This window comes from Spea bombifrons, chromosome 5 (assembly GCF_027358695.1).
Source record: "Spea bombifrons isolate aSpeBom1 chromosome 5, aSpeBom1.2.pri, whole genome shotgun sequence".
Lineage (NCBI taxonomy): Eukaryota > Metazoa > Chordata > Amphibia > Anura > Pelobatidae > Spea > Spea bombifrons.
The window spans coordinates 35114910-35129951 of record NC_071091.1 but is presented as its reverse complement, the minus strand read 5'-3'; the positions used below and the strand labels follow the sequence as shown (position 1 = coordinate 35129951).

Sequence of the window (15042 nt, the reverse complement as noted above, 5' to 3'; positions counted from 1 at the left end):
CAAACTGGAAGACCGGCGGTGACGTTCTGTCGTGTGTTGATGACGTATCACAGCAGCCGGATAGTGTGGGACGTTCAGCATGGCTTCTGTGGTATTAAGTGAGGCGGAGAAGGCTTATATCCTGCACGGGATTCAGGTGCTAACGCAGGGATGGGGCAGTAAATGGGGTATGATCGGAGACCCTCTAAATGTTTCATTTATCTATTAGAAGGCGTGCACGGGTTAAATAACACCACGTTAGCCCAAAATACTAATACTCTGTGCACCCCAGGAGTCGAGAAGGGGTTTTATTCACTATACATTATGAAGGTCCAACCCCAGTGAGCTTCTGCTGCGGAAAGAGCTTGGCTGGCCCTGTATAATGTATAGTTAAATCCAGTGAGATGTCTCAGACGTCTCCTTACACATTGAGTTGTACCTTATACAGGGTCAGCTCAGCCCTCCTTACTGTTAGTGTTGACCCATGATGAGGAATAGTAAATTGAGGAGCATAAACCACCACTCTACTGCAAACAACCCATTTAGTGAATAGACTCTAATGATTGCCCTGTTCGTTTTACTCAAGATAAGTTTCTTATTTGGGTTTTAGTCAATATACAGTGAATTATGATTAGATAAAGCACTTGATTTCACTGAATTGAGACCATATATATTTTATCTTCACAATTTGAGATATACAGTATTTTCCTTATGTACCTCTGTCTTCTTGTAATAAACAGACATATATATATAAATATATGTGTTAGTCACTATGAACTAGAACTATGTTAAAGTGTACCCAAAGTAGGCCTCTCACAATTAAGGAATATTTCTCCCCATCAATTGGTATTTGCTCTCCATCTAGAATTTGTCAGCATCTGTTCGATTGGATATGGGGACGGGTGGCATATTGGGAATTGCCAGGCTGGCGAGCACATAAGAGACTTTAATTGAGCAATATATTGATGGTCATTGTTGCGCGTGATGTCATCCTAGCTAGCCACAGCAGGTTCCTGTGCGGATGGCGCCGCTAGGCTTCATTTCCCACCTAGCCCTTAAACTAGGTCTACGTCTATTCCAGTGCCCAGGGATACCCGTACTGCCAGATGCCCAGTGCTGCTGACTGCCATATGTTTCGGGGGTGTCTGGAACAAAATCTCATCACTAATACAATGAGATAAAATTTCAAGAATGTTCTCTGTATTAAAGATGACACTTCAGCCATCATATGCACTTTAATAGCTGTGGGGTCTATTTGTATATCTGCAGTGTTTCCCTTGCAAAAGCCTCCAGTGTATGAAAAAGTGATGATTCAGCAGCTAAAAACCCTGGCGGATCCAATATTACGTCCACGGGTTTAGCTGCCAGTTTTGCAGGGATGTAAAAAGTCCTCTGCCCTTAAGTGGTTAATAAAACGTCATCGTGAGTAGATTTCAAATCATCTCGCTGAGTTTTTCTAACTAGCTCAAAATATCAACATCTGATCATTTTTTCCTTTTACAGGATGATCTGCGGGTTGATGGCAGAGCATGCGAGGACTACCGATGCATTGAAGTGGAGACTGAAGTGGTGTCCAACACCACAGGATCCGCACGGGTGAAAATTGTACGTTGTCTTATGGCATATCGAGAGATGTGTTGAAGTCGATGAAGGTTATTTCCCAGTGAGAACCAATGGCAGGGGAAACAAAAGAAACCGTTACACTTTAAAAGTTTGATTCCACTACTGGGAAAAAAAAATGACGTTTGATGGTTTTCTAAAGCTTGGATGTGACCAGTTTGGAAGTAGAATTTAATGGACTTGGTTGTAGGCCACACATAGAAGAGATATGAGGTGGGAATCGGCAGAGGAGTTCAAGTAGCCTTTGTCAGGATAGGGTGAGAAGAAGGGAATAGATCAGATCATGCTAGGTTAGCCATATCTACTGTTGTAACATTTTAAACCAATGTCCCCAATTACATTGACTAAAACAAAGCACTAATCATTGATAGCTGATACAGATTTACTTGTACTGAAACCATAAAAGCAAAGGTTTCATTTAACCCTGCTTTTCCACTTACTTTGCTCAAGCTGACACTTCTATAGGTAACGCGATAGAAACATCACTCCTAGAACGATCCAAAACTCTTCCCAAAATAAGTATGTTGTAATGTTCATAATGTGCAGGCAGTGTTTAATTCTCATGGGACGCTTATTCAGGAACAGATAGGTTGTCGCTGTAGGAACCGAAAACTTGAAAGTTTCAGTGATGTTTTTTATTAGATTAAAAATTTGGATGAGAGAATAAAAAGGCGGATCGGCTAAGGTTTGTTATATTTGTACTTGCGTTTCAGTTTTTTTGTGTTTCTATGTTACAGGGTCACACAGATGTTTTAGTTGGTATTAAAGCAGAAATGGGGACTCCAAAGCTGGAACGTCCAGAGGAGGGCTACCTGGAATTCTTTGTTGACTGGTTAGTAGATTACAAAGAAACATTTACTCACACTCACGCGGGGGTTATCTGCATCGCACAGACGTCCACTGTCTGCCAGAGAGGAGGATCCAGGTCCCCAGCAGCGCTGCGGGGCTAAATGAAAAAGGAAAAAAACACCTGCCCAGACTTAGAGACTTAAAGTGTGGGGGGTAGAGTTTGGCCTATGACAAATACGGTATATGTAGAAGATCTGACATCCCATTGCTCTAGCACTACTGTAAAAATTGTAATTATATATTTATGTTTTTGCTAATATCCCTGCATGGAATACTCTCCGGGATTCACCAGCTAAATGCTCTTCTGCTTTAATAGGCAGCTTGATAATAGTTCACTCATAGTAGGAAACTTTTGACTGTGATGTTCCACCCTCTATCTCTGGCGGTATAATTTTCACATCGTGCTGAATAAATGTTACTAGTTTTGTCTTTAAAATAGAACACAGTGGAGTAATTTCTTTGAATTAAGGGTGGACTGTCATTATGTGTTTTAACAACAATAATTAAATAAAGCAGTTGTAACTGTGGTGGGAGGCTGTTGGCTGTAATGTCATATACACATACTACAAACACCCCTGATTCTAATGGAGTTAACTTATTTTACACTACTCACAATATTACCAAACCTATTTTGTTCTCAACCTAGATAGTCAGTACGGTAACAATGCAGATCTGCATATGACTTTTTGCCCCTATACAGCCTATTGTTTTGGCCAAAGCAAAGTGACAATTGAAGTATCACATCTGGTAGAATTATCAGAGTTGTACTATAGGAGATGCAGTAAAATTGGGGGACTAAAACATTTTGATTAATTTTGTGGATCCTAAATGATAAATGCAACCACTGTAGTAATTTACAGAAAGATACAATCATGTTGGTCTGCTTCCTTTGTTTATGGTTCCATGCAGCCTGTCGCATCACCCCAAGCAATCTTTGCCCCAGTTTAAGGCCTTCACCACAGCTGATTACAAACCCAGTGGGACAGAACTGAGATTGGCAGTTGTGCATCACATCCTTTCTTGTGAAAGGTCGAGGAGGCGCAAATTATCGTAAAGTAGGTTGCTGGGAATATTGGAGAAGCAGATAACAAAAACTAATATAATTGTATGGAAGTCCTAGCGGGTGGCTCCTGCACTGATTGTTGATTAAATTCCAGGAAGTCTTATGAGAGGACCTCCTAACATAATCTTACTTGCCTTCTGTGTATTCATGGGCCGTGTGTACCACCTGAGTGTACACTCAACAGTCAAAGAGCAGCAGAGTCACCTCATATTATATCTCAACTAGCCTGTCAACCAAGCAGTGATTAACCTCTTCCTGTGAGCAACACACGGCCTAGATTAACTGCGTCAGTCCTTGACCCGCTCAAGGAAACAGGTCCTCTAGAGCGCATTTTATTAATGTTTTATTTTCTTTGAATTCTTTCAGTTCTGCTAATGCCACTCCAGAGTTTGAAGGACGTGGAGGAGAAGAACTTGGCACAGAAATAGCAAACGTGCTGTATAAAATGTTTGAAAACAAGAGCAGCCTTGATCTTCGATCTCTTTGTATCCAAACTAGTGAGCATTGCTGGGTTCTTTATGTTGATGTGTTGGTGAGTAAAGAAAAGGGGGAAAAAAAAAAAAAAAAACATCCAAAGAACTAAATGATACATGCATGATTTAAGGCATACTTTATTTTTGTGATAATTAAAGGATACATTTTATGTATCTTAACAGCCTTTCCAGTAATTAAGCACCGTGCTATTTTTTGGTTTGGTAGTCAAGAAAGAAGTTGTAAGATACTCTCTGGTGTCACAACAAACAACTAATCAGGTTTAGGAAACGAAAGGTCTGTAAATAAGGCAATAGTTGTACATAATATAAAAAAAAACAACATACACTTGTTCATGCCATAATTATTATAGTGGATAATCTGAAGCAAAATAGCTGTCCCGTCCTCCTAAACTGCTCCCGTGGATTTTGGTTGATCTCACATTATTTTATACGAGAGCAAAATCACCCTGTAACATAGAGGTGTCAATGTATTTTTTTTACAGCAGAAATCTATACAGGAAAAAAACTTGATCATTGCAGGTTAATAACCTTTTTCAAATATTTTGCTCTCCAGTTCTTAATATACACCAAAATCCTGCTAATTAAAGATCTTTGAAAATTACATCTTTTCATGTAAAGCGCTTGATTTAGGCCCTCTGTAATTACTAGAGAGTTAGCAATATAAATTTGCCACCTGCCTCCTCTTCTAATTGTTCATTGTGCTGGAGTCTGATCACGTCTGGCTCTCTGACAGCGAACACACTGTTGCTTTGAAGAGAACAAGTGAACAATTACAACATGGCTTATTCTCTCTGGCTCGGGTAGAATTGTCCTTGCTCTTGTCACACAATGATACAGGGAAAAGAATACACAATTGTATTACTTCGGACATAGCTGCTACATATCATTCTGTTTTGTGTTTTGTTTAATCATTATAAATGTCTTATTATAGTATGGTGCTTTGCTATACTCTCTGTTAAACTATTTTATTATTATTATTTCTTTTGTATAGCTTTTGGAATGCGGTGGAAACCTCTTTGATGCAATCTCCATAGCAGTAAAGGCGGCTCTCTTTAATGCCAAGTAAGATATTTTCTCTTTTAATTGCCTAAAAAATGAATTCCCAGTAGAAGCTTGGACTGCCAGCTGTACTTCTGGGGTTTGTGAAACCGGTTTATGCCATAGAGGGGTTACCAGCTGCTGGCTTTGTAGCAGACAGGCATTTCAGTAAATGCTCCAAAGGCATTAATGACTTCAGCATGCTTTGTCACCGACACTGGCGTTCTCATTAGAACATGCATGTAGTACTGTCGTAGCAGAAATGCCAGGAACATGCATGCCATCATTTACTTTTTTACCAGGAGGAAAATGTAAATAAATAAACTCTTACCGATCTACTAAGATCAGGTTTCTAATACATGATTAGAAGTGTATCTCTGTGAGGAACACGTTCATTTACTTTTATTGCTAACAGTGGTGAAGTATAGCCTTCTCACCATTCATTTTTGAAAGCAATCCTAAACCCTCTCTGATCTCCCAGACTGACCTGTTTACGCTATGAAGGTCTATATCTGGTCCTTAATTGGCCAGGAAATGTCATATTGTAGCGCTCCACACTAATGACAATGGCCTCGAAGGTGACAGCTAGAGGTGCTGCCCTAGATAAATGTCACTGTTATAAATCTGTCAACTAGTCAGGTGTTAGAGAGGAAACAGATTATTATTATATATATTATAACTGCAGTTGTGTGACAGTTTTTATCTCTTGCTGATTTTCATTGATGTTGGTTTTCATTTTCTGGCTTGAAGGAATATAACGAGTGAGTCTGAAGAAACAAATACAACCAAAGTCTGTTTCAGGCAATCTAATATCCACTCACCAGATATAAAAAAATAATTATATTCTGCATAATGAATGGAATTATTAGGGTTGGGTGTTTGAAACCCTTGGTTTGCTTTAGCCCTGCCATATATAAATGTGACTAATCTTGGCATCCGACTGTAGCTGTCAGCACATGCGTTTCCAAAGCCAGTTAGTTATTTCTAAGACTCTAGAGCTCCCGTGAACCAATATCGGAGCCATATTAACAAAAATCAAGGATGTTTAGGATATCTCTTAGAGAGCGAGACCGAAAATCATCCAGGATGATGCAAAGGACTCTAGAACAGCATCCAGGAACCTGCGCATCCTCCCTCATCTCAGCTGTGGTTAGTGTTCATAACATAACATTTACAAACATATTTACATGGCAACGCAGCAATACCACCGCTCTCTAAGAACATAAATACTTATCTAGGGTTTTTTGTAAAGCTTCTGGATGCCCCTCAAATGTTTTGCGGATCAGATGTATTTTGGGGCAGCCTGGCAAAAAAGCAAATACTGCTTTCCACATTAACTATAATATACCAACGGGCAAGCACATGTTTGATGGTTTGGGGATTCTTTGCTGCATCAGGTCCTGGACAACTTGCAGCCATTCCATAAATCCATAAGTTCGCTGGATCAGAGCATTCTACAGGAGAATATCGATGCGTTTGTGAGTTGAAGCTGAGGAGCAACACTCATGCAGTAAGACCACGATCTGACACACAACAGCAAGTCTTCTAAGAAGAACAAGAAAAGCCTAGTCTAAATCCAGACCTGACCCCAAAGAGACAATGATGTATAGCAACTGATTGCAGTTATTGCTGCCAAAGCAAAAGGGAGCTTAGTATTTCAAACAGGGCCACTGGATGTCTAATACGTTTCTTGCATATGGCATAGCTATATATTATTAAAGTTTGTTTGAAAATATAATTACTCTTCCAAAAATATGTAAGACTGCAAAAAATCATATGGGATCAAATATTTTGTACACAAAGCTATTGCAGGAACTTCTATTATGATATAACAAAAACATTTGTGCGTTTGGTTTTGTGTAATACACATACTGTACTCGTGTTATGAAAACAGTGTGTTATATTTTTGTTTTCTGATGCTAAGGACATAGCGTTGGCATTATAACCGGCAGTTAATGAATAACACGTTTGGGATCTATCCGCAGTGCCTGTAAAGCATTTGGAAGCTATAAAATCCACATGTTTTCCCTTTCTTCTGAGTAGCACATGCTGGGAGGAAAACCTATTATGAGGGCACCAAACTTGTGAAATTCCCTAAAACTGTGGTTTACGTTTTAAACCATTAAACTCTGCAGAGTTGGGCGAATTGTCAAACGACCAAAGTTAACACCAGATGGTGGGAAATGATGTATTTCACGGTAACAGTGGATAGATTTTATAAGTAAATAATATTGCCGGCTTTAAAGTGCAGACTATTGCTAGAAATTGTAGAGCATAAAATCAACATGGACGTAGCACTAAGAGTGTTAACATTAGATCTATGGAAATCTAGGCATTCCCATTTATCAGTCCACAATGCATGTTGTATTTTTTAAATGCTGTTTTTTTGGAGAAGGGGAGGGTTATAAAGCTGAACATTTCCAGAGGTTTTTTCTAAACACTGCTTAAATCAATACTGACTGACAAGCTTCTCGTGTTATGGATAATGTGTATAAACCAGAGTCAGAAGCACTAGCTCCTAGGGGTTTTACCTTTTATTATTGATCAGCTCATTGGCAGCCAGTATGTACTTTTTGATACAGATCTGTTTCTATGAGTGCAGTAGAGTTGTGGGGCTTTGGTTTCTCATAAAGTGGTGTTGGCAGCGTGACTGTTGCCTAACTTGGCTGTCATGTCGTCGTCTCTGCTGCTTTACCAAACCCATAGTCAAATAAGCGGAAGATTACTCCTATTTGTTTATGGAAATATTCCACAGGCACGGTGCAGTTGTGCTCTTTAGCTCTTTCTGTTGGGATGTAGTGCTCGTTTTGGGGTTTAGGAGAGTTGTGTGTCTGCGCCTTGACTTCCTTATACACTATGAATGCTGCCCAACCCTAGTGAGCGTTTGCTGCGAGAAGAGGTTTCTTGGTTGGTCTTGTATGATGTATAGTGTGACACTAAACAGCCCCAGGGAGGTGTTTTGTTGTGTTTTATGCACATATCTTGTGCAAATTATAAGCATGGGTCCCTGGGTGGAGATTTGGAGAGCAGGGTGGACCAATGCTCCAACTCCAGTATTGTAGAAGACTGGATGCCCAATTTGGCCTTGAAGGATCCAGTCCAGTCCAGCCTACATCAGACACAACCCATGGAGCCTGACCATCAACTCTGTGGAGAGGAGATGTTAAGAAAGTTCCCCTGTGCTTGCAGGGCAAGGAGAGGCCCTGAAAATGACCACTGAGCCAAGTGTTATCCATCTTTAAATTATGCTAACAATTTTATGTTTTGTGTTTTAGGATTCCTAAAGTTCACATGTTGGAAGATGATGACGGAGCCAAAGATTTTGAGCTATCGGATGATCCTTATGACTGCATGCGCGTGAATGTGGCCAATGTCCCTTGCATTGTCACTTTAAGCAGAGTACGTACCAACATATACTTTAAGGATTTTTGGAATCTATTTTTTTTCTTATATGCGCTTGTTTCAGCTCCCCCAGCTGGTAAATTCTTACTGTGACAAAGTTTGTTAAAAAATGTGGATTTGCCATTAAAACCTATATTGATTGAGTACAACAAAACTGTATGCTATAGATTTTTAGAATTAAAAAGTTATACTTTTGCCCCATTTTATCACTTTTCACCAGAATATGTATATAAATGTCTGTTTTTAAACAAGAGACGAGTGTCAGCACAACAAAGTATTTTTGATTTATGATCATAGTATTTTTATTATTGTTGTCTTTAATACAATATAATATATACACTGGACAATAGCATGATAATATGCAAAAAATGGTATAACATCTGCCAGTCCCTTTCAGCAGCTGTCACCGCCGTGACGATGCTTTAGAGAATATTGTTGTGACCTAGTCTGATATTGCAGAATAACATACAAGGACATAACTATTAATGGTAAAGATTTCCCAGCAATGGATTGTCCTCGCATGCTGAGTGATCCAAAGGTATCAGTTCACTAAAGTAGGAGGCGATAGAAGTCTTTTTACCCCAGTGAGCTTCTGCTGCAGTCGGAGCTTGACTGGCCCCTGTATAAGGCATAGTTCAACCACTGACCTTTCTTTAGTCTACAGGGCTAGCTCAGTTCTTCTTGCTGGAGAAACCAGGTAGTGTTGGCATTTTATAATGGGGGAGGGGCGACAAACCTTCTTGGTAGTTTCAGCTCATTACAGATCATTTACAATTAAAATCATGTTTGATAACAGAAAATGCATAAATGAAAATAGACTAAGGAAGTAACCAAGGCCAAATATGTTTTGCAGGTAAATGGATAGACTAGATGAGCCTAATGGTAAACTGGACGATTCTTTCTTTCATATTATATTTAATGTGATTATTTGTATAATGGAAACTGATGTTAAAGCATGGCTGTCTCTTAATATGCAGTTGTTCTTGTTTACAGATTGGGCACAGACACGTTGTAGACGCCACCCTACAAGAGGAGGCCTGTTCACTGGCGAGTCTGCTTGTCTCTGTGACCAGCCAAGGGGTCCTAACGTTCATGAGAAAGATAGGCAAAGGCAGTCTGGATCCTGAAAGTATCTTTGAGATGATTGAGGTAAGGGAAAAGCAAACTGCCTCTTTTATATAGTGATTGATTGTAAGCCTCTCGTCAACTGCTATAAAATCTCCAAACTACACCATGGGAACATCTTTGTCACAGATTTTTCATGTATATTCTACAACTCTTAAGAGACATAATAGTACATCACTACATATAATTAAGATTTATATATATATATATCACTATAGTTAAACCACTTGGCCAGTATGTCAGAGGTTACAAGTTCTTAGTTAAAGTCTGTGAGTATAATGACATGGTATAACTAATACTTTAGGAAAAAGTGGAAGTACTTCTGTATAATACACACTCATAGCTCTAGGTTTGCAGGTACACGTATACCCACACTCATTCTGACACTTATACATGTACACTTACATATACAAACTCACTCAATGCATCACACACACATGTACATGTAGGTCTCCCTCCCAGCTTTTGTAGGCTTTTCCCTTGCGGTCCAGCAGCTGGTGTTCTTCTGCTCCCTCGCGCTACTCACGTGCTGGCTGCATCACAGGAGGGACTCACTGATAGGGTTTAGCATGGCCAACAGCAAAGCCCTCTCTATGGGCGTTCCGTCAGTCCCAGCACACTCGCTGAGAGCTGGGATATCATGTCATGTCCCAGCACTCAGCCACAAGCAGTGTTGAAACGATGGTTTAAAGGTAAGTATAATACACACAGAGGACTCTTGAAAAAGGGGTACATTCTGTGTATTATACTCCAGATTTTACTGTAGGTCCTGCTACTTATGGCATTGCTAGCCCTACACATTTTATGTTATGTGCATTTCAGATGCAAAAGTGTCCATTAGTGGTTATACATGGCTATTACCTAAGCATATTGCCATGTTCTGACTTTTTTTTTACATGGGTGTTTCTGTTTTTGTGACAAATGTTACATATGTATTTCTTACAACCAAGCGACAATTGCTAAAGTATATGAAATCACGGCTGGCATTCATTTTTAACCCCTTGATGACAATTGCCGGTCCGGGCACGTCACCGAAAATCAAGTCGATAATGACAATTGACGTGCCAGGACCGGCACGTCTTTAAACGGGTGCAGAAAGCAAACTATTTTCGCTTTATGCACCGAAACGGCGTTGCTGTAATGCCTCGACCTCGAGGCATTCAGCAACGCCATGATCGGCACAAAGGGGCCATCTCTGGCCCCTCCCCGGGGCGTCAACATCCGCCATACTTTGTATGGCAGCGGACGCCCGTTTTAAAAGCGTTTTAAATCCTAAACTTAAATGGTGTCGCTGGAATGCCTCGATCAGGAGGCATCCAGCGACACCAAACACTTCTTACCTTGGGATGGACCGTGACCGCTCCGGAGAGCAAGATGGCGGCGGCCCGGGAAAAAAAACAAAGACGAAAAAGTTCGCTAGACGGTCTCCAGACCCTCTAGAGAACTCTGGCTCCACTTGCAGGTTGAAAACAGGTACTGCATTCAACCATGCAAGTCAATGGAGCTCAGCTTTCTAATCACAGTGTGATTAGTAAAAATAAATTAAAAATAAAATTAATAATAATTAGAAAAAAAATAGTAAAAAAAAAACAGTAAAATGTAAAAATAATTTCCCACTGATGTCACTATCAGGGGAACCTTCAAGTTGAAAAAAAATGTAAAAAAAAAATGTAAAAAAAAGGCAAAAAAAAAAAATATATATATATATATATATATATATATATATATATATAAAAATATATTTTTGTGAGCAAGTCCTAAAATAAGCATATTAGCTTAAAACAATTCTCGCATGGAAAGAGTTAAAATACTGGCATATTAAATGCCCATGGGGCGTCTACTTTTAAAAAATTTATGATTTGATGGGGTAAATTGAATTGGCCAGGTTCAACAAGGTCCCAATTAACACGGGGGGAAGGATGGCCACACATCTAATTTCCAATTAGAAAAATGCACACGTACCAAATGTGGCCTTTTAGTTCCCCCAAAAAATGACAAACCCATGCATGTGGGGTATCACTGTACTCAGGAGATGTTGCTGAACACATATTGGGGCATATACCAGGAGCTGTAAATTCATACATAAAGTATGTGTGTGGGAAACACACACACAAAAATACTACTGCAAACTTTGAAACAATGCTGGTGGTAAAATGTGTGCATGCAAAGAGTTTAAATACCAGCATTTAAAATACCCTGTGGTGTGTAGTTTTCAAAAATATATGGTTTTGTTGGGCACACTGAAATGGCCCGGCTCAAAGATGTACCAAATAGGGCATGGGCAGTGGATCCCCAAATGCCAAAGTTCAACATTGAAAAATGTGCATGCCCCAAATGTGGCCCTTTTGCCCCCAAACAGCCAGGCAAAATCATTCATGTGAGGTATCGCTGTACTCAGGAGATGTTGCTGAACACATATTGGGGTGTTTTATGATAGTGACATATACCAGAACCTGTTTATTCATACCTGAAGTAAAATGTGTGTGAAAAAATATTTTTTTCTAAATGTTTCACCATATTTTATACTTTTTTTAATAGTAAATAATATGATACAATCAAAACAATGTCATCTAAAGAAAGCCCTTCTTGTCCTGAAAAAAAACAATATCTAATGTGTGTGGGTTCAGTAAACGGGAAAGAAGAAAATTACAGCTAAACACGAGCAGCACAGAAATGTTAAAACGCCCATTGTCACAAAGGGTACAAAAAGTAAAACCAGCCTTTGTCACGAAGGGGTTAAATACAAGCTACAGCCATGTTTAGCCACTAATAAACAACTTTTTTTGTATTTGATGCATGCAAGTCTTTAACTTGTAACTTGTGGGGATTTTACAGACCAGACTCTCATTTTCACCTCCTGTTGCTTAGAATATGTACTTGTTTCATGATGCGCTATTCTTCATCATAATCTCTGGGCAACAAGAGCCTTGTTGGGATGAAATTCTTCATATCACCCCAACTCACCGACAATTTACTGTTTGTTGAGTAAATCCAATTTTTCCGAATCCTTTTAAAGTGTGAATTACTACGTTATCCAACACTATCTACTTTATTGTCCAGCGTATGGAATACTACAAGGTAACTTTTAGATGTCACGTATTTCTTTTGCTCAGCATTGTGATAATGTTCCATATCTCTGCACAAGGTCTTATACAGAGATCTAGACACGCATTCTTAATTATTCCAACCAGAGGTGCTGAATGCCAGATATGAGATCATTGATAACCTTCTGCTATGAATTATTCTGCATTAATTCAGAGAACAATTAGATCTATTACATCTTTCCCTCTAGACAGCAGGAAATTATTGGCCTCCATGAAGGACTGTAGCTGAGTGAAAAAAATCATTTTAAACTAGTGAAGGACATGAGTGGTATATTACAATTATTAATGAGTTCTGATCTTCTGTCTTCAAGGGGTGAACTCGCTTATGCTTCTATTAGGCGAGCCCCTTGGACTGAATAGCTTTGCATATAGATGCTGCGCTTAAGCTTTTGTTTCTGTTGAGAAGATTGGTCGAGGATGGGGGTAAAGCAAGTACTTAGACTGTTTATTTAAATGGACACTCCAACCATTATGTGGATGTTTTATGTGTCCCATGTAAATTAACTTCTCATTCAAATGCATGGAGATTAATTAGAATGAACGCGTCTTGTGCTTAACAGTACACACATGCGCCTTACTCACCACCAGCCAGCTAGCCAACTCCAGCAGTGGTCCTCAGACATGCACAAAAAGCCCTCCTATTGATTTCGGGGGGGGGGGGGTGCTTTCCTGCCAGTATACACGGGTGCATGCAGTCTGCTGTGTAGTATTATTATTGAGTAGCTATTGGATAAATGCATACTGTATATAACTTGGTCTCAAAATACAGATGTTAATATGGATTTCAAAATGCAATAGAAACCCCTTGGACTAACCAAGCTACTCTTTCAGAAAAGGATCACTGATTTTGTTAGATTTTAAACTCCCATGTTTAGCTTTGTCTCCTTCAAATGCTTCTGTTCCTTCTCATTGATATCTTTTTATTCAGCATGATTTGGTCCCATTTGCTACATGTCTACCCCGGGGTCCTGATTTCCTGTTTTCTGTGCCCTGTTAATATTTTTTAAAACATATCTTCATTTTATCTTTTCTGTTTTTCTTCGCAGACAGGGAAGCGTGTCACTAAATCATTACATACATCGTTACAGAGCATACTAAACCATGAAGAAAGCTTAGGAAAGAAGAGACAAAAGATTGGATTCCTGAGATAAGCTCCATCAATATCTTTTATCTGTTTTCAAGAAAAAAAATAATAAAAGGATTATTTTTTCATATACCAGACTAAGAATATTATATAAGGATCACAATCTGCAGTATCTTTTGTACTGTGGCTGACACCGCATATGCAGTTTAAAATGCAAATAGCCTGGTGGTTTAATTAATTGGTTGTTTATTTAAAACAAATTATTTAAATCGTGTTGCGTAACAATTATTTAACTTTATTACATGTGCTGGTAGAGAGAGACTGGGTTTGTTACTGTTACAAGTGTGTGCATTGGATGTTTAGATGGATGCAAGGATGTAACACATCTGTGATCAGAAGTCACCCTGAAAGGAAATGATGAACAGACAGTTTGTGTTTATGGGAATGGTGATACACGCACAGACACACACACTTTATTCCAAACGGTATACACATATCTGGAAACTCTCTGTATTTGACCCAAAGTGTACAAGTGAAGTGCTTCTCCCCAGGGTCTCTGGGTGCCAGTCTTTCTCTAGGAAGAGTAGTGTTTAACCACTGTCCCTAGGGGCTAGCCTTGCCCCTATGTGCCTCTAGCTCTGCTTACACAGCTGGCTAACGCTGACCCTCAGAAAGCTGCTCCCCTTGAAAAGGGAAAGTTCCGGATAGTCCATTCTAAAAGGAAAATACCCTTACAGCTGGAACTTTGAGCTGTCTTACCTGTATGAGACTTTTGGGTTCGATGTGGCCCCTTAAACCATTGGGTGATTCATTTGTCTGTATAGTAGCATCAATCCTGTTTCTACCAACGAGGGGAAAGAAAACAAGATATTTGACATTAAGAATAATAATTCTGTAATTAGGAATTCTCAATTTCTTGGTAAACCAACTGAGAAAGTTTATAGCTGACACTCTGTAATATGAAGTAACTACAGACAATTCATAGCAGGTTTGTATCATGAAACCTATTGAAATATGCTACAAAACAAAGGTCGGTAGGTGTGTGAATAAAATGGTATTGAACAACATCACAAAAAAACTGTTAGGATTGGGAGATCTAAAAACCTGAGACAATAGCCGAAAACCCATAATATAAGCATTATTACAATAGGAATTACACATTTATGATGCTTAGGAAATGATAACACAATACTGACAGATTTCATGACCCTGCTGGCGAGAATGGAATGCATTATAATGTGTGGATACTCCTGCTTGACTGCACCTGCCACCAGCTTCTCAAGG

General features: G+C 39.3%; 1 protein-coding gene across 1 annotated transcript; it reads left to right on the top strand.

The window, feature by feature from the left end:
- The first annotated feature begins 19 nt into the window (after positions 1–19).
- Positions 20–13886, top strand: EXOSC7 (exosome component 7). Its single transcript, XM_053467024.1, has 8 exons — positions 20–136; positions 1483–1584; positions 2337–2431; positions 3878–4043; positions 4997–5067; positions 8319–8442; positions 9439–9594; positions 13721–13886. The coding sequence occupies exons 1-8, from the start codon at positions 80–82 to the stop codon at positions 13823–13825; spliced, it is 876 nt and encodes a 291-aa protein (XP_053322999.1). The 5' UTR covers positions 20–79; the 3' UTR covers positions 13826–13886.
- Positions 13887–15042: the final 1156 nt, after the last annotated feature.